At 45.6% G+C, this 24,760-nt stretch overlaps 2 protein-coding genes across 2 annotated transcripts; both read left to right on the forward strand.

Moving 5' to 3' along the window:
- The first annotated feature begins 217 nt into the window (after positions 1-217).
- On the forward strand, positions 218-9,949 carry fbxo31 (F-box protein 31). The gene is made up of 9 exons (XM_080545015.1): positions 218-652; positions 1,794-1,865; positions 4,012-4,088; positions 4,290-4,457; positions 4,841-4,915; positions 5,646-5,755; positions 5,957-6,110; positions 6,963-7,345; positions 8,000-9,949. Exons 1-9 carry the CDS (start codon positions 226-228, stop codon positions 8,220-8,222), a joined length of 1,689 nt encoding a protein of 562 aa, XP_080401141.1. The 5' UTR covers positions 218-225; the 3' UTR covers positions 8,223-9,949.
- Positions 9,950-12,536: 2,587 nt separating this feature from the next.
- pdcd2l (programmed cell death 2-like) lies at positions 12,537-17,245 on the forward strand (the record flags this gene model as incomplete). Its single annotated transcript, XM_080545413.1, has 6 exons — positions 12,537-12,656; positions 13,524-13,687; positions 14,024-14,473; positions 14,991-15,101; positions 15,577-15,734; positions 17,115-17,245. Exons 1-6 carry the CDS (start codon positions 12,549-12,551, stop codon positions 17,243-17,245), a joined length of 1,122 nt encoding a protein of 373 aa, XP_080401539.1. The 5' UTR covers positions 12,537-12,548.
- Positions 17,246-24,760: the final 7,515 nt, after the last annotated feature.

The raw sequence follows: 24,760 nt of genomic DNA on the forward strand, positions 1-24,760 counted from the left end.
TTGGTTGGCGAACGAGGAGTCGCCAGCCAATGAGGGGGCTCTTCACGAGTGCTTCGCCAACCAATCAGGTAGCGGTATTGACCTACCTTCCCCTACCATCCTAGGTTCCGCAAATTCGCGTTCCGCCCAGGCACTGCACGGAGAGACAGGGGAGAGCATCGAGACTGCAGCTCGTACAGCTGTTATTATGGTGATGTAATGTTGCTCCAGCGTCGGTGACTCCGGATGGCTGTGTGTGCCAGGCTCTGCGGAGTGGGCCAGTCGCGGCGGTGCAGGAGGCGACAGAGACAGAACCAGGGTCAGGACCAGGGGAGCGACGACTCGGACATGGACATGGAGGACGAGGAGGGAGAGGAGCGGATCGTGGGGAGGAAGACAGAGTCAGACACGGGGGTGGGCCCAGGCCCAGACAGCCCCTCTGCCGCCGGGGCAGGGCCCAGTGTGGCCCGTGAACATGTCAACAGACTTGGGTCCGGGGACACCAGAGGACCGCCGATGTCACCAGAGTCCCTGTTGGATTTGCCTCCGGAGCTTTTGGTGGAGATCTTTTCGTCGCTGCCCGGCGTGACGTTACCCAACCTGGCGCTGGTCTGCAAGAAATTCAGGCAAATCCTGAACACAGAAACCATCTGGAGGAGCAGATGCACGCAGGGTAATTATCATAAAAGAACAACGATTCTATTATATACATATTGATAGATTTGCTGATAGGTTGTTCAAAAGGGACAGTTTGCTGATGGGACGTGGGACGTATTGCTCTCTGGCCAGTGACTGTTGGTGCACATTGGTCTCGTGCTTTGGTCTCGAGAAAATCATTATAGGGAATTTAACTGAAAGCTTTTCTATCTGTCAAATGGTACCGAGAGGGAAACGTGGTTCCAATGAATGATCGGTGTATGCTAAATGATTAGCCTAAATAAAAATGCACACAGTTATTGTGACTGTCTTTAAAGCCTAACGTCAATATTCATCTAGTCATGTTGCCCTCCCCCTGCCTGTCCACCATTCCAGCTAAATGGTTGAAGTTATAACTTACCTGAGTGTAATCTGACTGCATTATGTTATAAGTTGGCACTGGGCCCCTCTTTTTGCCTATAGCCTTACAAGGTTCATTGTGCTTTCTGTTCAGATTGAACAAGTGCATACTGGTTGTTACTCTGGATCCAATTCAATTCAGTGCAACACAACATCTTATATATTACCTGATGGGAAATTAAGAAATGCATTGACAGATCACACATATGAATCATCTGTGTATAATACAGTGCACACACAGATATAATCACATCCCCAGAAATGCATCATCCCTTACCATATGAGATCTACCACCACCACCAGTCAAATACCCTCTTGGCTCAGGAGCTTACATCTTACTGCATCCATCTGTTTACAACTGAAGGCCGTGTTGGACAAGTTGTGTATATGACGCTTCCAACACCATATTGTTCAATCGTCACATTCAATATTTTGTGTAGAGGCTCTGTTTATTTTGAATTCGTTGTAAGGCTCATCTGTTCCAGGCCCAGTTCTCTTACAGGCCCAGTTCTCTTACAGGCCCAGTTCTGTTACAGGCCCAGTTCTTGTGGAGAAATGTGGATGACTCAAAGCCTCTCTCTCACACTCCCCCCTGGCTTTCAGTGTCACATTGTTGCCTCTCTCTCTCTCTCTCTCTCTCTCTCTCTCTCTCTCTCTCTCTCTCTCTCTCTCTCTCTCTCTCTCTCTCTCTCTCTCTCTCTCTCTCTCTCTCTCTCTCTCTCTCTCTCTCTCTCTCTCTCTCTCTCTCTCTCTCTCAGAGTTTGGCATGAGGGAGGACCTCCGCAAGATGGAAGTAGTGGGTGTGTCCAGTCGGGAGCTCTATGTCAAACGTAAGTCAGCCTAATGCTTCCTGCATCGTCCTACTCATTTGACATTTTTACATTTTTGGCATTTAGCAGACGCCTTATTCCAAAGCGACTTACAATCAATACATTTAGACTAAGGAAGTGAATCATCAATCCACCAGTCGTAGCAGGAAGAGTAATCCAGCTCAGGCCCGGGGCCATTGATAGAAGGAAAACCTTCTTCTATCACCTTTTTCTAAACCTAGGTTTTTTTGTTTTTTTTAATATAGACTGGAGAAACAGAGAAACAGTACAGTCAATAGAAGTTTTTAGGGGACACAGTAGAGGGGAAAAGCGGGTGTCTTCAGGAGACGCAGTGCTGGGGGGGCAGTAGATGTCTCAGGAGGAGCACTCACTCACTCAACCAACCAACCAACTCACTCCTTTCTCCATCATTGACGCTCTAGGTCTTCAACGTTTCTTCCCTTTAATTCATTCCCTCTGTGTATCCCCTCTCCCTTACCATTATCTTATTCATATTGATTAATGGATGGATTCAATCACGTCACCCCAGGATTCAAGCGGTACATTGACAAGTCCGGGAATAACGCCCTGCTCGCCTACCTGCATCCACTCTTTCTGGAAACCGTCAATTGACTTTGACAGTTCAAGTCAATTACCTAACATACTCTCTGCGCTCTTATTTCACTCTCTTTAATGGAATTAAAAACACCGGATAGATTTTTAGAACTGCTCTGCACCACACTCCTTTTTTTCTTTTGTTTTTATTGACTTTCAAATGTTTCCATACACACACAAAACAGAAACTGTCACGTCACGAAACAAACAACAACGAAATAAATAAATACATAAAAAAACAAGCACTCAACACCGTACACCAATTATTGCGTACCTTGTCCAGAAAGAAACTTCACTAGAGGTTCTCAAACTTTTTCAAACTCCTTTGCCCTCCCCCTCATCATATTTAGATGATGTTAGAATAATTAAGGTTCTATCTCAATTTTTGTAAAAATTGAGTTTTTTACATAATCTGATCTATTAGGTGTTTATTAATGCCTGTGTGGTGTTATTTTTAAAATTAATATGTTGACATTTTTTAGTTAGTAATTAATAAAACACAAAGGTTCCATCTCACAGAACATAATGGAATGTAAAAACTTTGACGCTCAATATCTCTGAACTGCCCTAAACGGAGATAGAACCTTATCATTCTAAGCTCACGATATACCTCATCTTCTCCAACAAAACGCAGGACGACATCTATCTCCCTCACCCACAAATGAGTTGAAGGCATATCCATCTGTTTCTAATATAAAGCTATCAACCTCCTGGCCTGTAAGAGTCCAAAATCAATTAAAGTAGAGTGCCTCGAGCTAACAACAAAGGCATCTGGATATATATACCTAATACACAGAGTTTTGCTTGGTGTGGTACCTTCAGTCCAACAATTTCAGATATCTTATCAACAATTGCTTTCCAATAGTTTTTCCTGCACCACACTCCTAGTAGGAAATACCTCAGCTGTGTCACTGTAGTCCTGTGGTAGTGCTGTCCACTCATGTGGTGTACCTGTCCACTCATGTGGTGTACCTGTCCAGGTGTTGACCCTCGGGTGAAGTCTGGGCGCTTTGTGAAGCTCCTGCCTGACTATGACCACGAGCGCGTGGACTATCGGGATGTGTACAAACACTGTATGTACTGCGTATGCTTAACTGTCTTGACACGTGGCTGTGGCTTGTAACACTCGCGATTGTGCAAGGCTTGTGCACAGGCTGAACTCACCGTATGAAGTACGCTTTGACCAGATTATTCGGCTCACCTGCTTAGCTTGAAAGGGACGTCTTGACCACTGGAGACGGGACTCGAACAGTGTGTGTGTTGTGTGCCTGTGTGTGTGAGAAGCGTGAAGTATCTAGAGCAACCTGCAGAGTGACGTCACCCGTTTTTAAGTATTGATATCACACACTTTAATCTGTTTGGGTCGTGAACTTGATGTGTGCATTCACTAACAGTGTTGTTAACACAGTGTGTTTTGCCTCTGGAGTACCTTGGAGTGGAGTCACGTATTCAACCAGTAACATGGCCTTTTGAGTTGTCATGTCCTCAGTCCAAACTCTGCTATTGCACTGTTTTATTGTTTTTAACCCTTTGTGGTACACTTGTGTTGCAGTGCTGCACCCATACAGACACATCCTGGGTCTCTGGCAGCCTGACATAGGCCCATATGGTGGGCTGCTTAATGTGGTGGTACGTACACACACACACACACACACACACACACACACACACACACACACACACAGACAGACACACAATCAAGTTTGTTGTTAGTTAGTTTCTCTTAATAAGTTACAAACACAACAGAGAGCAGTGTCACAAAAAACATGTATCGGTATCTTTCCCCATTGAAACGTGTGTTTTTGTCTTGCGCCACCCATACCTCTCCAGGTTGACGGGCTGTTCATAATCGGTTGGATGTACCTACCACCCCACGACCCTCGCGTGGAGGACCCCATGAGGCAACGGCCCCTCTTCCGCATCCACCTGTGGGAGAACAGTACGGCCTCTGTGGAGTGTATGTACGGACACAAGGGTCCTCACAAGGGAGACATAGAGGTGAGTCTGCACAGAGCACAGTGTAGGGGAGGAGGACGGGACGTTTGCCAGTTTAGATTAGATCAGAGTCAACTGTATTGTCATTGTGGAGTACAGGTAGCAGACAACGAAATCGAAAACGAAAACGAAAGCATTTAACCCGAAGTGCAAATAGTGATATCAAAACATGATATACAAACATGAGATGTAGATGAGCTGATAGTAGTAAAGAGAGTGAACTAGATACTTAGGAGCTAGCACAAAGGGCTCTGCATGACCCTATTCTGGTCTAATGATCCTCTCTTGGAGACTGTTTCTCTGACACCATCTCTTCTCTAACATGCTAGCAGAGCCTCGGACTTGAGTTGATTTGGGGATTTAAAGCTGAGATCTCTCTTCCCCAGACAGGGAAGAAGGACGAGTTCTCAACCAAATGCAACCAGACAGACCATCACCGTATGCCAGGGGGGAGACAAGAGGTGAGGGGGAGGCCGTGTGTGTGTGTGTGTGTGTGTGTGTGTGTGTGTGTGTGTGTGTGTGTGCGCGTGTGTGTGCGTGTGTGTGTGTGTGTGCGTGCGTGTGTGTGTGTGTGTGTGTGTGTGTGTGTGTGTGTGTGTGTGTGTGTGTGTGCGTGTGTGTGTGTGTGTGTGTGTGTGTGTGTGTGTGTGTGTGGGTTCTGTTGACGATCTGCAGCAGTGAGGCTGTTGTAGTGGGTGTCGTCAAAACTCTTCCCGTAGAAAAGATGCACTGTCAGCAGATGGTCAAGAATGCTCAGGACTGATACAGTACTGTATACAATAGTTCGTTCCGACCAAGTAATTTGATTGGACAAGAGGCATTCCATGAGTGCCGATATACAGTATAACAGCACTGGGACTTTTAACTATTATGTATCACTCCGCCGCACAGGTGTTCTATTAAATTACTGTTAATTAGACTACATTAACGGTCGTTATGAGCAATGTACTATCTGTTGGCGGAGCCAAAATAAATGATTAAATAAACAAACAAATCCTAATCTGTTGTCGCTTATTGTTAACTAATAAATGGTGCTGTAGAACTGTTGTGGCCTACGACCGAATCACAGCCGTGCTGATGTTCAGTATGACAGCACTCCCTCTCGTGTGATATTGCTTAAGTATGTGATATGAAAATATATTGTAATGAAGTTTGATTTCCTCACGATGGCGTGGTTGTGTTTGTGTGTAGGAGTTCAGGACGTGGCTGGAGGAAGAGTGGGGCCGGACACTGGAGGACATCTTCCATGAGCACATGCAGGAACTCATCCTGATGAAGTTCATCTACACCAGCCAATACGAGTAGGTCCTCAGTATCACATTGTTTATACTCTGGAATAAACAACGTAACAGCCCTTTCCCTACTCCCCTCTCTGCTCTAGCCTTGCGTCATCGTCACTTCGACTGAAGTGAGAGGGTTACGTTTTATCGAGTGCACCCAGAGAAACCTGCGATCTGATTGGCTATATTAATAATCCAAACGGTGCTGTGGTGTTTTGCCAGTAACTGCCTGACGTACCGGCGGATCTACCTGCCCCCTCGACTGGCCACCGACCTGCTGCAGCCGGGCCTCTTCAAGGGCACCTACGGCAGCCACGGCCTGGAGATCGTCATGCTCAGCTTCCACGGACCCCGAGCCAGGGCCACCAAGCTCACCGTGAGTCACCTGGGGGCCGTTCCACAAAGCGCGATTAGAGATAATCCAGATTAGTTTGGATAGTTCCATTCCGTGAATGTGGCTCAAATAATTCGCTGCTTGGTTGCCATGCAACCAATCCATCAGAACAAACCTGGTAGCGACCGGTCTGGTTTAAGTAAGATGTGTGTCAAAAATGTCTCACAGGCGGAAACTAAATCCAGAACAACAGTTCCGTCAAGTGTCTTTTTGGAAATATTAGTTCCCACCTTTTACCAGATAGATAGATAGATAGATAAAAAGAGGTAGTAGATAGATAAAAAGGTGATGCATCGACTTTCATCGAAAATAGCACAGTGGTGTGTTTGGCACAGGGGTTAGGGCAGCCAGCTAGCAATCCAAAGGTTGCTGGTTTGATCCTTGCCTTGGGTGACAGTTGACTTTAATTTAATGTTTTGTTTTGTTTTTTACATTCAAACGAAGCCTTCATGCAAATCGATACAATAAATACATATGTCTAAGTAAGTGAATCATCTATCCATCAGTAGTCATAAGAAATAATAATCTATGCCAAATCCGGGGTCCAGTTACAATGCTAGAAGAACATCATTTACTAGTCAGAAAGGCTTCATAGAGCAGTGTTGTTGCTTTCCAACATTGTTTTGCATTGTGATATTCCTATTAGACACCTGACCAACTAAATAAACACAGTTTGACTGATATTCTAGCCACAGCTCTGTTTATTAACTTATTCTGAGAGGCACAGTCTGGGAGAGGCTTTTGTTTCAACCATACTTTGGAACACCAGATTCAAAGAATCATTAAGTGCAGAAATTCTGCAGGCTGTTATCTTCCTGTTCTGCTTCCCTCCAGGGGGACCCTAACGTCCCTGCGGGCCAGCTGACCCTAGACGTGGACCTGAACCGGCCCGTGCAGCTGCCCGACCTGGAGCACCAGCGCAGCGTGGAGGAGCTGTCCCGTCTGGTCCTGGGGGTGCATGTGGAGGCGCAGAGGGAGGCGGAGGCGCAGGGCGCAGCCGCAGCCCCAGCCCCCCAGGGGCCAGCAGAGGGAGCTGAAGCTGGCGTTGGTGAATCTGGGGCAGAGGGGATGACAGAGGCGCCTGCCATGGGAGCCTGCTCACCGAGCACCCAGCCTGGGCCCAGCCACAGCAGTGTGCCATCCAAGCCCCAGCCCTTCGTCCTGCCTCTGGGGGTCATGGCCCGCAACGAGGTGTACCCCCGCACCTGCAAGATGTGGTGAGTCACTGTCTCCCTCCTGTTCAGGCTTCTGTTCTCGCCCAGAGGGCCTGGCGAATGTAGACGCATCGTAAGATACGAACCTGTATGCACAATGGACCTATCGCTAAGCCATGCCCCCTTGGGGACAAACAAACAACGCTTCACTGACAGTGACTGACTGACCGACCGTGACTGAATGACATTCAGTGACTTACAATGGCGGGAGTTGGCAAATTTCTGATTTACCACAGCAAGTAATAGACATGTTTTTTTTTTTAAAGATGACAAGAATATTTAGTCTAGAAGCTTTTCACCATCAAATATTAGCAAGTTGTTTGTCCGAGTTTTCTGCCTGTCGTGACTTTTGCTGTGATATGATTGGACATGTCGATTACTTACTTGTAAATCAGAAATTTGAACTCCCGCCATTTTAAGTCATTAAATGTCATTCAGTCACGGTCAGTCAGTCAGTCACAGTCAGCACTGTGAAGCATTTGAGCGAGCGTTGTTTGTTTGTCTGAGTTTTCAAAGGGGGCGTGGCTTAGCGATAGGTCTATTCAGTTTTTATAAGCATCATGTACCTGGACAGGCACTATTATGAACCCTCTTATCTACATGCATTGTAATTGATTGATTGATTGATTCTTGCATTCAACCGCTAATTGATTCCAGCTTCTACGGGACGGGCCTCATCGCTGGTCATGGCTTCACCAGTCCGGAGCGAACCCCGGGTCTGTTCGTGCTGTTCGACAAGGACCGCTTTGGCTTCATCTGGCTGGAGCTGAAGTCCTTCAGTCTGTACAGCCGCCTGACGGACCGGCTGGCCCACGCCCACGCACCCAACATGGCGCACTTTGAGTCCATGCTGCAGAACATGCAGTCTTGGACATCCTGATGGACCCACACACACACACACACACACACACAAGCTCACTTACAACCCCTTCACGCACCCCACACGCAGTATACTCAGTATACAGTACTGTACTGTATACACAAACAGTCACTGCTCTTTCACACACATATTTATTTATCTATGTATTATACCCCCTCTCCCCCTCTCCCATAACAACCTCCAATGGCTTACACACTAATATCTGAAAACCTGACTTATCCCTGTCTATTTACACACAGACACACAGCTTGACGAATTCAGTTTCCACCATTTTGTCCCGTACACAGTCGTTACCCCCCCCCCTTCTTTGCTCAGCCCCACACGACTAGTGTTTCCGCTGCGGCATGTTGACAAGTCACATGACACACAAAGGCTTCCTCAACAGATTTTTATTTATTTATTAAATCTGAGACGAGGATTTTTATCATGTCTCATTCCACAAACTCTGCTGGAACGAACTGTCTGTGCCTCCAAGTCTAAGCTGTAACACCTACACCAAACATCTGTATTGAACAGAGTGCTAATGAGAAGGAAATGGCTCTTGTTTGCTCTACAAAAGCTGTCATGATTTGAACACCCTATGGATGCATGCTGTATTTTATTATTATTTAAGTTCGGCTGTTTCTAATGATTTTATTCACTATATGATAAAAACACGTTTGGTTTACAGTAAAGCAGCACTTTGATCTTCATTTAGTTTGGTGCGTCTCAGGTGCTTCTAATCTTTGTCACCCGGTCAAGGAAAGTGAAAAAACTGTGTAGTTAGTACTGTATTATAATGGGGCATGTGCATATGAAAGTGATATGGTTCATGTATGTGTAAAGTATTGGTCTAACGGGAGTACTGAATGGATGTGTCAGCATTAGTTTCTTTTCCACATGTTTGCAAGTTGGCTTCCGCTGCCTCATCACAAACTGTAGCTGCTGTAGCCAATCCCAGGCAGACTGATATCATATTGCCGTTTGAACATGGGTGATATAAAGATATTGCTACAACCCATATAATGATGTCCATATGTAACGGTAGCCCTCCATGTACGACAGACAACTTTACTAGGTGTCATTGCAATCCATTAATGTATTAGTCTTTAAGAGTTCTTAATGCAATATAGTTAATAATGCAGAAGTGGGATTTTTAATAAGCATTGCAGCAAGGAAGCTCTTGTGTTAAATTGCGTACCTCTGGTTTGATGAAGGTTTCCTGATGCCCTGCACTGTATTCTTGTCTCTGTCAGCTAACGCGCTCTGTCTGGCTTTCTAACTGGCAAGCTCTGATTTGCCATTTCCCCCCTCTTGTTGAAAGCTCTGGCCAGTCGTAACATCTGTACCATTCACAGGCCTTCATGAATGTTCACGTTGTGGAAAGTGTCTGTGTTTGTCTCCCGTGCCCTGGCGGTGGTGCCCAGTCGCTCTCCTATTCCAAGTGCACTTTTCTGGCCAGTATAGTGGGTAACTCGAGACGCGCTGGGCTCCATTAAAAGCAGTACTTTTGTATCGGACTGCAGCTTTACTGATATTTGCAGAAACAAACTCAGTAGAGAGTAAAGAAGTAATATATATATATATATATATATATATATATTAAAAACATGATATACTATTTAATAAGTGTATTTTACACTTTTATTTTGGGACAAAATATAAACATACTTTTTTTGGCATCATAACTCAAAAGTTAATTTGTGTTTTTGTAAGCATATCGCTAATTTGTTGTAATGCTTCTAATACTTAAGCGGTGTGAATGAATCACCTTTGTAAAGTCTTGCGCTTTGTAAATTGTCGATCCCAGAGGCTTGACTCTATCGTACTATGTTTAACCTGTTTGAACTGCTCACATCTAACTATGTTTAACCTGTTGAACTGCTCACATCTGACTTCAGGGAGCTTTGCAGCTTAAGCGCTCTTCTCAATAATAAACAGAAAGTTACTTCTGTCCTGTCTGTTTTTCCTCTCCCTTTTAATAACGGCTGCTGCATGGATTCACTTGTTTTGTATGATGCCCGGCCTGAGCTAGGAGCATCTGAGATTCTTTTTTGTTCATGCTGAACTGTCGATTTTCCAATTCTCAAGGTGGTGAGGGTGCCTAATGTAGCTGAACAGTCCCCTGTCACAGACTTAACAGTTACACAGTTCTGCCACCTCTTATACATAGTGTGCACTAGAGAATAGTTTACTCCCTCACTTTATACATTGAATTAAACTTTGGCAAAGCATTACAAATATACAGTAACATTTGCACATTGGCACCTGAATGAACTAATCTCTGTCTCACTTTTCCATTATATGGTTTGTTGAAGATCAGCTATTTAAGGAGTTAACATAATTTGCTGGACATTTCAACTGGGACCATGCAACTAAAGGCATGAGGGAGCTTAAAGGTGTGGTTCATATGTTGCCTGCCCAGAAAACACGCTCGTGCAGTTTATAACACATGGGTTGGACAATTAAAACGAGACCCAGGGAAGTGGTTGTCAAACAGTAGTATTTGTGGTCAAACATAACAACACTATATGCCATTTAGCCAAGAGTCAGTAAGGGTTTTGTGATGGAGCCCTAGTGCTGTTGACTCATCATAAGCATGTTTTATTGAGCTCATTAGTGGGCCCCTTTAACATCTAGCCCAGCACCTTGGACACTTCCAGCCCTGCACCTTGGACACTTCCAGCCCAGCACCTTGGACACATCCAGCCCAGCACCTTGGACACATCCAGCCCAGCACCTTGGACACATCCAGCCCAGCACCTTGCACCACAGTTCCAGCCCTGCACCATGGATTACAACACCCATCGCCTGACCCTTGCCTGACTCGACCAAGTCCTTCGCCTGACCCCTCAAACCTGTTTGCACTAATAAAGTCCCAAACCTGGGTTCATTGACATTCATTTATTTATATAGAATCCCTTAATGGAAAATGATCTATCTCATATCCATAATTTGTATTTGCAACAATTAATTCAAGTTGATATAGCAAAGGAAGTAGCTGGAAATGTGTTTATTTGGTTTGGTTTAAAAACTAAGCATTAAAGCGAATAGGGCGAAAATGATCTGTCATATCCATAAATACGTGAAATACGAAAATGATCTATCTCATATCGAAATGCATAGTAAACGGCGAAAATGACCTGTCATATCTATAAATACTGGAAACACATAGTGGGCGGCGATTTACGTGATTTGTTGTCTTCCTTAGCCACCGTAGTAAGGCGCCGTATGGTGACGTAGTAGGCGTGGTGTGGTGACGTCACGAACCAAATATGGTCTTAAAACCGGTTGAGACTCCTTGGGCATTTTAGGGTGGCCTTTAAATGCACTTATGTGCAATAATCATGCTGTCTACTCAGCATCTGGATATACCAGACCTGTCAGGTGGATGGATTATCTCGGCAAATGAGAAGTGCTCACTAACTCAGATTAAAAAAAAAAATTGAGAACACAATTTGAGAGAAATAGGCATTTTGTGTACATAGAAAAAGTCTTACGTCTTTGATTTCAACTCGTGAAATATAGGATTTTAAAAAAAAATGCATTTATGTGTGCATTTATATTTTTGTTCAGTGTAATAATGAAGCGTCATCCAATGTATTTGGACGAAAATAATTGTAATCGATTGAATAATTCGATTCTGAGGATGGTTGTCTCTGACACATTCACGCCCACCTCCTGGAGCCTGTATTCGATGTTCTAATGCAAAAAAAAATAATGCATCCATTGGGTGCATGTAAACAAAAACCTTTTGAGCTTATTCATGCTGACGATTTTGAAGTCGGTGAAAGATGAAAGTAGATGGATTCTTGTGCCTGCTGTTCCGATTGCCATCTGTCATCACAATCCCATAATAAATGACAATAAAAGTGCATAGTTTATCAATCCTGGCAGACAATAGTACTAGCAATTTATTGAATCCCACCATTCGTGTGAAATTGTAGTTTTATTTAGGTCACACACACATTGTGTGGAGAGCTATCTAGTAAACAGTCCGATACGTCGTTATTAACTTGTAACACGTCGGTGACGTTAGAATTATAAGGTTCTATTTCCATTTTTGTCAAAATTGAGTTTTTAACATAATCTGATCCATTAGGTGTTTATTAATGCCTGTGTGGTGTTATTTTTAAAATGTTGACATTTTTGAGTTAGTAATTCATAAAATACAAAGGTTCCATCTCACAAAACATAATGTGGAATGTAAAAACTTTGACGCTCAATATCTCTGAACTGCCCTAAACGGAGATAGAACCTTATCATTCTAAACGGAGATAGAACCTTATCATTCTAAACGGAGATAGAACCTTATCATTCTAAACTCACGTTGTAACACGTGTCCTCATGGCGACAGTTCACGGGGCACCCCTTCTGATCGGATTATGTGACGGTGTCCTCGACAAAGGAAAGGGGTCGTCATCTTATTTGACCAACAAAATCGGGGACCTGCCGGTAAGGTCTTAATACAACACTCTCGTCAAGCTTGTTTTAGTCTTTGGTGCTCAGACCACCCATGTGCAGCTAGCTGACATTAGCCATGCGTTGGATTTGAGAGGCGATCTGATTTAGCTAATAAACACTCTAGCTCATGTGCTGATTACACGTGTAGCCATGTAACCCATAACCGGTCAGCCATCGTATTGGGTTGGTCATGTCTGAAGTTTGGTGTTAATGATGTAAGATGTCCCTTTCAGATGTAGCGCGTTAGCTTGGCAGAGCTCTCATGTTGTCACATGTTGTTGTCACAAAAAGCTCCCTGGTTACTAACTAGGTTAGTGTTGTGTTACCCTCCGTGTTTTTACTGTAGTACTGTCATCTATAACAGGGAGACTTATTAGCATTTCGTTTTCATGACACTAAGCAACAATCTTTACAACGCTAAAGGTGAATAGTTTCTATTAGACATGTCATATAAGACATATAAGGCTAGATTCTCATCAACGTGAGCAAGCGGGCCAGTGGCGCAATGGATAACGCGTCTGACTACGGATCAGAAGATTCTAGGTTCGACTCCTGGCTGGCTCGTCTCTTTTCATGTCGTTTCAGTTATCAATAATCAAAACCATAATTAACAGCTAAATTATCCAAACATATATGTGACTAAATGTATATATACCCAAATGTAAAAGATACGCGGTTTATTGTAAAAAGAAATTGTTCTGTCATTGCGGTCAAATCCTAGTTTAAGTTTCTTGAAGACAAATAGCCTTGATTAGATTTAATGTAGCCTATATAATATTATGTGAATGTTATTTACAAACGATGACTGATGTATAGGTTTTGTTGTTGTTGACAAAAGTCTACTTTTTTCTCTCTTAGGACAAACTGCCAGTGATATCTTGGCAACATCCCTGCTGTGGTCTTTGCAGTGGGGCCCTTTCACATGTGGTGCAAGTGTACTGCCCTCTTGAGGCCTCTCCCTATCACCGAACCCTGAATGTGTTTGCCTGCACAAGACCCCAATGCTGTGGAAAACCAGAGAGGTAGAACTCAAGCAGCTAGTGAAAAAATTATGGGGCAGCCCTTTCTGCCTATTATCACATTCATTTGATGAAAGCACATTGTAATCAATAGCAATAGTATGCCTAATAGCTTTGGTGATGCCTTTCCATTGCCTGTAGCATGTTATGGTACCTATCTCTAACTTGGAAATAGGAGAAATATGTTTTATAGTGTAATCTAGACATATCTTGAGACTCACGCTACAGCTAATTTATCAATGAGTCAACAAGTAGTGGCCCCCTAACCCTCATATGTAATGTTAATCATGTGACACGTCAAACTATTTCGATTGCAAACTGTTTATGCTTCGCTCCCAGCTGGAGGGCACTGCGCTCTCAATGCCTGGAGTCAGACGTCAAAGCCGCCACTGTTCTACAACCGGCCAGTCCCATCCAGACCACAGAGGCTGCCCTAGCAACCACAGACTGGTGTGACGGCGCAGATGACTGGGGCATGGAGGATGAGGGGGGTCATGCAAGGGACATGTCCCCGGCCCACACCCAGCCTCAGGCTCAGGAGGAGGGGGGGGCACACTCTGAGACAGTCATGCCCCCCAGCGCTGAGCTGGATGTCAGTGGCAGGCTTCAGGGCCTTAGTCTGAGGGGAGAAGAGGAGGCCGCTAAGCAGAAAGTCGATACCTTCTGTCCCTTCTACATCACTGTGGTGGAGGAGACGGACCTGATGGGACAGAGCGACTTGGAGCACGCCCAGAGGCTGTTGAAGGAGTATGAGAAGAGAGAGGGCGCGGCTGTGGGGGAGCTGGACAGGTAACGCTTCTGTTCCTAGTAACTTACCTGGATGCATGGAAGTTCAGAGACCTATCTATCTACAGTATATTAGTATACCATTAACTAGGTTACATTTACAGGGTTCCCACAGTCCTTGAAATCCTTGAAAGTTAGTGAATTTGAGGGAAATGACATGGGTCATTGAAAGTGCTTGAATTCCCCCCCCCCCCCCCCTCTCTCTCTCTCAAAAAATAAAATAACAAATATTCTAAAATGTCTTACTTAGCTCGTCAACTAGTAATTAAGTCTCTGTATTGCTTAACTTTACACATATTTCACAATATATTGTTTTGCTGTGCTGTGGTAGAGAAGGCAAGAGACCATCTAGTGTTCACACATTCAAGCCTCTCTTTTTAATTGTTGTCTGTGAGCGGATAGTTCAAACTATGCCGTGTTGGGTCCTTGAGTCTTGAAAGTCCTTGAAAGGTGCTTGAATCTGATGTCTCAGAAGGTGTGGGAAAACTGCATTTTAGTCTTTTCTTCTATTTTCTTTCAGCATCGCAGGGGGAGGGGAGGAGAAGTATGAGAAGACCAAAGCCAGACATGGAGACACAACCTTCTCCAGATTCATGAAGAAGATCTCCCTGTGTCCCGAGCAGGTATTACGGTAAAGAGCCAGACCTAGCACCAACATATACAGCAGGTATTACGGTAAAGAGCCAGGCCTAGTGCCAACATATAGACTACAGTCTCTTAGACAAGTGCTCCAGGGTAGTTTTCCTGAAAGCATTGTTGCACTATGAACATCTTAACATCCATACTTCATGTATAGCGCCGCACATGGCAGCTATGGTTTTACAGTTTGTTGTGTTCTGTCTGCACTGCTGTTTGCATTGCATTTAGAAATGCTCTTACTGTAACGCCAAATCAAATTCCTATATGTGTATGCTTAATGTGTATGCATAAATGGCAATAAACGTTATCTCATCTCTACTGTGAACTTGATGATGATCTTAGTGCTGCAAAACCTTTAGAAAACTCAGCCCTGTACTCTTGACCTCAGGTCTTTTTTTAAAACTGTATTCCATAAGTAAACACTGTTCCGTGTACACTACACTTGATACTTCATTTGTTTCCATAAGGTACTGTTGGAATGGGTCACCTCTGTTCATCTCCGACCCCCCTTCAAACATGGCCCAGATGGTGCCTGTCTGTAGTCACTGTGGCAGCCCCAGAGTGTTTGAGTTCCAGCTAATGCCTGCACTGGTCAGCTTCCTGCAGAGTTCAGATTCAAGCTCAGGTGTGTAAGTGTACCGTGGGCTAGAGTGGTATATTAGAAGAGTGGTGTCAATGTGTTTCAAATGGTTCCATATAGCTTCCTGGTTATACGTCCTGATTTACCCCCCAATTATTTTTTTATTGGACTAACAACCGGTTGCCTGGCAACATACTCTTTTGGTATGACGTAAAGGATTTATTTGGAGTTGGCCAATACAAAATGTACCCCTTTCATTGGTGCCATTCTTTTTTTGCATGTTTGTCCCGCTTAAATGTTTCAGATCATCAAACCAATTTTAATATTACACAAAGATAACCTGAGTAAATAGAAAATGCAGTTTTTAAATGATGATTTCATGTATTACGGGAAAAATGCTATCCAATCCAATGACCAAGACTCATTGCCAGTTATCCAAACGTTTGCTTGCAGTTGTTGCCGCTAAGGGTGGCCCAACCAGTTATTAGGTTTAAGGGGCGATTATTTTTCACATGGGTGATATATGTTTTGAATAACTCTTTGACTTCAATAAATGGAATGATCATTTAAAAATGGCATTTTCTATTTACTCAGGTTATCTTTGTGTAATATTAAAATTGGTTTGATGATCTGAAACATTTAAGTGTGACAAACATGCAAAAACAGATGAAATTGGGAAGGGGACAAATACTTTTTCACAGCACTGTAGAACACAATTCCATGGACCATCTTTGGTTGTGTCATTGATTGCAAAACAATATCCTTTGGTAGAGCCAGATTAGATAAAGTGACTGTCCAAGTTATCCGGTTGTTAAGTCGTGACGTGTTTCCAGGTCCAAAGTTGGCTGAGGCGCTCTCTTCGAAATGCCGTAGTAATAATAATAATAAATTATATTTATATAGAGCTTTTCCAAGGCTCAAAGACCCTGACAATATGGGGAAAACGGGAAAGTGCTCTGTCCCTTGTTGTATGAATAGATCAGAGTCTAAAAAACGATTGAACTGTCATTCTACCGCTTTAGTACACTGGTACTCTGGTGCTTTAGTACACTGGTACTCTGGTGCTTTAGTACACTGGTACTCTAGTGCTTTAGTACACTGGTACTCTAGTGCTTTAGTACTCTGGTACTCTGGTGCTTTAGTACTCTGGTACTCTAGTGCTTTAGTACACTGGTACTCTGGTGCTTTAGTACACTGGTACTCTGGTGCTTTAGTACACTGGTACTCTGGTGCAGGGAATTTCTGGTTTGGACCCGGAAATTGCTAAACGTCACGTTTGACGTCAGACTTAACAACTGAATTGTGTTTAGTGCAGGACTGCACTAAATGAAATAACATTGACCCATCTCAATGGGTTGACTCCAACTCTATTTAGAGTGTCTGACTGTCAGATGTGATCAGTTTGTTGTGCTCGGTTTGTTTCAGACATGGTGATGGAGTTTGGCATCGTGCTGGTGTACACCTGCAGAAGCAGCTGTTGGAAGGCTGGCTCAGGCTCACCTATGGAGGAGTTCATTTTTATTCAAGCAGACCCTGACCAAAAACTATTCAAATGACAGTATTACAATAACAAAATAAAGATGCAAAAAATAACACAATCGACTCATGCATTCCTCTCCTCTCATGTATTGTGTTTTGTGTCAGCATAGTTAGCTGCTCATTTCAAATGCCGGCAGCAACATGTCTTCACTGAACCAAGCTGTGCTACAACCTCTACACCTACGACTTCACCCCCGTCCACCCCAGCAACTCCATCGTAAAGTTTGCAGACGACACCACCGTGGTGGGCTGCATCTCGGGGGGGGACGAGGCGGCGTACAGGGATGAGGTAGAGCAGCTGAGCAAGCTGTGCAAGGTTAACAAGTACTTTCTAGTCTGCTCTGGATAGGCATCATGCAGTACGACTTTGTAAGAAGACCTATGAAGTGACGTTTTGCTGCAGTGCTCTCAATCCCAAAACACAACGCAGACTGTTTGTAAAGACGTAGACGCAGACTCTTAACGCTGGCTGACATTTCTCAATATTGACGTATGGACATTACAGTATATGACAGTGCATTACAGTATGGTAAAACCTGCAACATAATCACCTTACTAGTGAATGATGAATAATAGTTGACATCAGAACTCAAGTTGTTGTGCGATTATTACGTTTTCATTTCATTTGTGCTGCTGTGTACGCCGCCTCCTCCTAACTCATAACAGCGTCTGATCTCCACAACGACACAGAGCGGATAACAGCAACTGGAGATTAAAATTCAATTTCTCCGTAAGCTGACAGGCAGTAAGGGTGACGGGAGTGTGTGTGCGCGTGGGTGTGTGTTTCAGGATTTAGGGCCAGACCTCAAGTGCCACCACACCCAAAATGTGTGATAACGCCAACAGGAGATTAAAATTCAATTTATCCATAAGCGGATAAGCAGAATGATGAGAGTGTGTGTGTGTATGTGTGTGTGTGTGTGTGTGTTTGGTAATTTAGAACCAGACATCAGATGCCACCGCACCCAAACAGTGTGAGTGGCAGTAAAATGGAGGGGAGGACATTGAGGTCGGAGGTCATGAGAGTGAGAGGGGAGGGGAGGACCAGCTGTGAATGAGGAAGGGTCAGCAGAAACCATTTTATGGTCTCATTGAACCATTTTATGGTTATTTAATAGACCCCATGTGTGTCACATTATGGTACCCAGCTTGAGTAAACAATATTCATGTAGGCCCACTGTTAGCAGGTCCATGTGACAAGCAGCAACTTGCAATATGTTATAGATAAAGTTGCATGACACAGAATGACAGAATGACAGAAACAGATCAGAGAAGACTGCCCACGACCGCACACTCATGTTCAACCTCTCACCATCTACCTGCTACAGTATACCAGGGGAGGCTGGTGGAGGTAGGAAGGGCTCATTGTGATGCAGGGAATGGAGTCAGGAATGGTATTAAACATGTTCCATTCCATGCATTCTATTCCATTCCATGCATTACTATGAGCCCGTCCTCCGACTTCTACCTCCACCAGCCTCCACTACAGCATGCCCACTACTAGCATATGGTTCACATCTGTTGTTGTTTCACAGACATTTTCAGAGGGGGAGATGCTGAGCAGAGGTTTGGGATTGTGTGGCTGTTGGGCAGTGTGGGTTTTTAGGAAAATATGAATTCAATTAGGGCGGTATCCATTTGTACGCACGCCTCACGCACTCGCCCACACACGCACACACACACACACACACACACACACGCACACACACGCACACACACACACACACACACACACACACACATACACACAGACACACACACAGACACACACACCAGGGTACCCTACATGAGGCATGCAGCTGTGGAGCCGGTGGCTCCATTCACAACCACACTATTGACGTTAATCTACACCAAAGCTAACTTTGAGAGAGTTTGTCAAAGTCAAGCTACTTTAAAAATGAGACATGGGATCGGGCCTTGAAATACAATGCACTCTGAGCACTTTATAGCTGACATGATGGAAATACTTAATCATAGATAACTGTGCACAGTTCAAAATAATCCTAACTGCCTTTGTGAAATAGATATTCCTATGGGGGTTGTGTATGGGTGTATTCACAAAGCTAACAGCTGATAAAAGCAGTAAAGGGAATCCCTTATAGCTAAGCTTCTTACACCATCTAGGGGCCAAGCGCAAGATGTGAGAGAGAGAGAGAGAGAGAGAGAGAGAGAGAGAGAGAGAGAGAGAGAGAGAGAGAGAGAGAGAGAGACTGTGTGTGTGTGTGTGTGTGCATGTGCAACAAGTCAAATTTGATGGTGAATTTGCTAAATTACTCACTTTAATTTCTGTGTTGGATCAGCTTAAAAAGTTGTGTAACCTTTATACTTCTATTTCATTCAATGTCATGTGATCCTTGGTAGTGACTTCATCTCTTAATGAAAAACAAACAAAACTTCAAATGCAATGAAAACATTTTATTTACGGTATATAAAATATATAAATATATAAATGGAGTAAAAGAATACATGAATTGTGGTGGGGCAGAGACAGGGGGTTGGGGTGTTGGGGGTAAAGGATGGGTGTTGGGGGTAAAGGATAGGTGTTGGGTGGGAAAAATAAACCAAACAAAAGCATCACAGTAGATGCCTGCAACCGTGAGAGGTTTGCACAGTTCACCAGATCGGCAGCTCGGCCCCGGGGCTGTGATATGAGATTTGTGATATGTGATATGAGGTCTGGATACATTCCTCTGTCTTGTCAGCCATGACCTTAGCCTGAAAAAAGGGTGAAAAATAAAATAAAACACCTTTACAAAAAAGCTATAAACACACTGGGTATTCCTGCTATCTTTTTACAACTAGTTGTTATCACCCAAGTTGTTTTTTTTACAGTGAATACTGAGGTCATTGCATTCACATTTTTCAATGTGAATTGAAATGAACAATTCAATGAACAACAAATCCTGAAACTAACTATTGATCCATATAACAAATAAAGATGAGTAATGAGTTTGAATAAAGATCTACAATGACAATAAACAGTACAACAGTGTAACAGAGAGGGACAGTAGGAGTACTGCTTACAGATTTGTCTTTTCCTCGACCTCTTCGAATGGCACTCCAGAGGCCACAGAAGCATCCACCTCCTCTCTTTCTCCCTTTCGTCTTAGGCTTGACCAGGGTGGTGTCAAAAACTGCAGCAGACTTGAGGTCCTGGTTAGGCTGAAGCAGACTGGCTGCAGGCTGGCTGCACTTGAGGTCCTCACTTGCCTGGAGCAGGCTGGTGTCAACCACGACCACAGGCTTGACAAGGTCCTCACCAAGGTGGACCAGGCTGGTAACAGAACCGCTCTCCTCATGTTCCTCTTCCAACTCCAGCAGGAGTTGAAGAGTAGCCGAGTCCATTTTCACCATGGGCTCCCTCACCATGCTGTCAAGGCCTGCCTCACCTGAGGCTCCAGGCTGGATGGAGGTGGTCACCTGAGCCGCTGAAGCTGGCTTGAGGTGCTCGCCAGAAGGCAGCAGGCTGGTACCAGACCAGAACTGTTCATACTCCTCTCCCATCGCTAGGAGGAGTTGAAACTCAGCAGAATCCACGGTCATCTTCGTCTCCCACACCATGCTGTCAAGGGCTGCCTGGCCAGCAGTGAGCAGGTTGGCCTCCAGAGTGGGGGGTGAGGCTGGGGAACAGTCATCCAGAGTGGGGGGTGAGGCTGGGGAACAGTCATCCAGAGTGGGGGGTGAGGCTGGGGAACAGTCATCCAGAGTGGGGGGTGAGGCTGGGGAACAGTCATCCAGAGTGGGGGGTGAGGCGGGGGAACAGTCATCCAGAGTGGGGGGTGAGGCTGGGGAACAGTCATCCAGAGTGGGGGGTGAGGCGGGGGAACAGTCATCCAGAGTGGGGGGTGAGGCTGGGGAACAGTCATCCAGAGTGGGGGGTGAGGCTGGGGAACAGTCATCCAGAGTGGGGGGTGAGGCTGGGGAACAGTCATCCAGAGTGGGGGGTGAGGCGGGGGAACAGTCATCCAGAGTGGGGGGTGAGGCTGGGGAACAGTCATCCAGAGTGGGGGGTGAGGCTGGGGAACAGTCATCCAGAGTGGGGGGTGAGGCTGGGGAACAGTCATCCAGAGTGGGGGGTGAGGCGGGGGAACAGTCATCCAGAGTGGGGGGTGAGGCGGGGGAACAGTCATCCAGAGTGGGGGGTGAGGCTGGGGAACAGTCATCCAGAGTGGGGGGTGAGGCTGGGGAACAGTCATCCAGAGTGGGGGGTGAGGCTGGGGAACAGTCATCCAGAGTGGGGGGTGAGGCTGGGGAACAGTCATCCAGAGTGGGGGGTGAGGCTGGGGAACAGTCATCCAGAGTGGGGGGTGAGGCGGGGGAACAGTCATCCAGAGTGGGGGGTGAGGCGGGGGAACAGTCATCCAGAGTGGGGGGTGAGGCGGGGGAACAGTCATCCAGAGTGGGGGGTGAGGCGGGGGAACAGTCATCCAGAGTGGGGGGTGAGGCTGGGGAACAGTCATCCAGAGTGGGGGGTGAGGCGGGGGAACAGTCATCCAGAGTGGGGGGTGAGGCTGGGGAACAGTCATCCAGAGTGGGGGGTGAGGCTGGGGAACAGTCATCCAGAGTGGGGGGTGAGGCTGGGGAACAGTCATCCAGAGTGGGGGGTGAGGCTGGGGAACAGTCATCCAGAGTGGGGGGTGAGGCTGGGGAACAGTCATCCAGAGTGGGGGGTGAGGCTGGGGAACAGTCATCCAGAGTGGGGGGTGAGGCTGGGGAACAGTCATCCAGAGTGGGGGGTGAGGCTGGGGAACAGTCATCCAGAGTAGGGGGTGAGGCTGGGGAACAGTCATCCAGAGTGGGGGGTGAGGTGGGGGAACAGTCATCCAGAGTGGGGGGTGAGGCGGGGGAACAGTCATCCAGAGTGGGGGGTGAGGCTGGGGAACAGTCATCCAGAGTGGGGGGTGAGGCGGGGGAACAGTCATCCAGAGTGGGGGGTGAGGCTGGGGAACAGTCATCCAGAGTAGGGGGTGAGGCGGGGGAACAGTCATCCAGAGTGGGGGGTGAGGCGGGGGAACAGTCATCCAGAGTGGGGGGTGAGGCTGGGGAACAGTCATCCAGAGTAGGGGGTGAGGCTGGGGAACAGTCATCCAGAGTGGGGGGTGAGGCGGGGGAACAGTCATCCAGAGTGGGGGGTGAGGCTGGGGAACAGTCATCCAGAGTGGGGGGTGAGGCTGGGGAACAGTCATCCAGAGTGGGGGGTGAGGCTGGGGAACAGTCATCCAGAGTGGGGGGTGAGGCTGGGGAACAGTCATCCAGAGTGGGGGGTGAGGCTGGGGAACAGTCATCCAGAGTGGGGGGTGAGGCGGGGGAACAGTCATCCAGAGTGGGGGGTGAGGCGGGGGAACAGTCATCCATCCAGTATAGGAAGTCCTCACAGACTGCTGGGGCATAGAAATACTTCTTTCCTCCCAGTATTTCAGCATAGCACTGACGGATGTATTCGCTGTCAGGCTCTTTGAGGGAATTGAGTAGCATCATCCTCTTATATGACTCTAAAAAGAAAACCATTGTAAATTAGATTTACAGCAGAAGTACAGCATTTTTTTACTCACAAAAAAACCGAAACATTGGAAACTCTTCAGGTATCAAAAACTACAGTAGTATTGTCATTATGACCCTTACAGCGTTTTTTTCTTACTTGATGTACTTGGTATGTTTAAGTTGATAGGTAATGACAAAAACAGTGAACAGTGATCTTGGCTTCTTTTATAGACTTTCACTGATATTCCATTTCGACTCAGACTTATATTTTCAATAAAATATATAATTTTTAGACCTTAATTAAAATAATAATGTCATCATTCTCACCTGAAAAGATGTCGTCCTCACTTGCCTGGAGCAGGCTGGGGTGAACCACGACCACAGGCTTGACAAGGTCCTCACCAGGGTGGACCAGGCTGGTAACAGAACCGCTCTCCTCATGTTCCTCTTCCAACTCCAGCAGGAGTTGAAGAGTAGCCGAGTCCATTTTCACCATGGGCTCCCACACCATGCTGTCAAGGCCTGCGTCACCTGAGGCTCCAGGCTGGATGGAGGTGGTCACCTGAGCCACTGAAGCTGGCTTGAGGTGCTCGTCAGAAGGCAGCAGGCTGGTACTAGAACAGAACTTCTTCCCTCCCAGTATTTCAGCATAGCACTGAGCGATGTTATCGCTGTCCTCTTTGAGGGAATTGAGTTGCATCACCCTCTTATATGACTCTAAAAAGAAAACCATTGTAAATTAGATTTACAGCAGAAGTACAGCATTTCTTTACTCACAAAAAAACCCAAACATTGGAATTCTTCAGTCATTAAAAACTACACTAGTATTGTCATTTATGACTCTCACAACTTTTTTTTTACTTGATGTACTTGGTATGTTTAAGTTGATAGGTAATGACAAAAACAGTGAACAGTGATCTTGGCTTCTTTTATACAACAGTTAGTTCCGACCAAGTAATTTGATTGGACAAGAGGCATTTCATGAGTTACGATATACAGTAACAGCACTGGGACTTTTAACTATATGTATCACTCCGCCACACAGATGTTCTACTAAATGACCGTTAATTAGACGACATGTTTGTGTTCAGGTTACTAGGCAACAGTCCATTTGAAGTTCAGTTGCGGAACTATTTTTTGTTTATTTTTATGATTAAATAAACAAACAAATCATAATCTGTTGTCGCTTATTACTGTTAACTAATAAATTGCGCTGTAGAACTGTTGTATAAAAGCAATATCACACTCGAAGTCGTGCTGTTATACTGAATATCAGCACGGCTGTGATCATCTTCGGTACTCGGCCTGCGGCCTCGTAGGCCTACCTACGACCGAATCACAGCCGTGCTGATATTCAGTATAACACACTCCCTCTCGTGTGACATTGCTTAATTATAGACTTTCACTGATATTCCATTTCGACTCAGACTTATATTTTCAATAAAATATATAATTTTTAGACCTTAATTAAAATAATAATGTCATCATTCTCACCTGAAAAGATGTCGACCTCCATTATGTCGGCTGCAGGCTGGCTGCACTTGAGGTCCTCACTTGCCTGGAGCAGGCTGGTGTCAACCACGACCACAGGCTTGAGGTCCTCACCAGGGTGGACCAGGCTGGTAACAGAACCACTCTCCTCATGTTCCTCTTCCAACTCCAGCAGGAGTTGAAGAGTAGCCGAGTCCATTTTCACCATGGACTCCCACACCATGCTGTCAAGGCCTTCCTCACCTGAGGCTCCAGGCTGGATGGAGGTGGTCACCTGAGCCACTGAAGCTGGCTTGAGGTGCTCGCCAGAAGGCAGCAGGCTGGTACCAGACCAGAACTGTTCATACTCCTCTCCCATCGCTAGGAGGAGTTGAAACTCAGCAGAATCCACGGTCATCTTCGTCTCCCACACCATGCTGTCAAGGGCTGCCTGGCCAGCAGTGGGCAGGTTGGCCTCCAGAGTGGGGGGTGAGGCTGGGGAACAGTCATCCAGAGTAGGAGGTGAGGCTGGGGAACAGTCATCCAGAGTGGGGGGTGAGGCTGGGGAACAGTCATCCAGA

This window comes from Nansenia antarctica, assembly GCF_963989245.1.
Source record: "Nansenia antarctica genome assembly, chromosome: 14".
Classification (NCBI taxonomy): Eukaryota; Metazoa; Chordata; class Actinopteri; order Argentiniformes; family Microstomatidae; genus Nansenia; species Nansenia antarctica.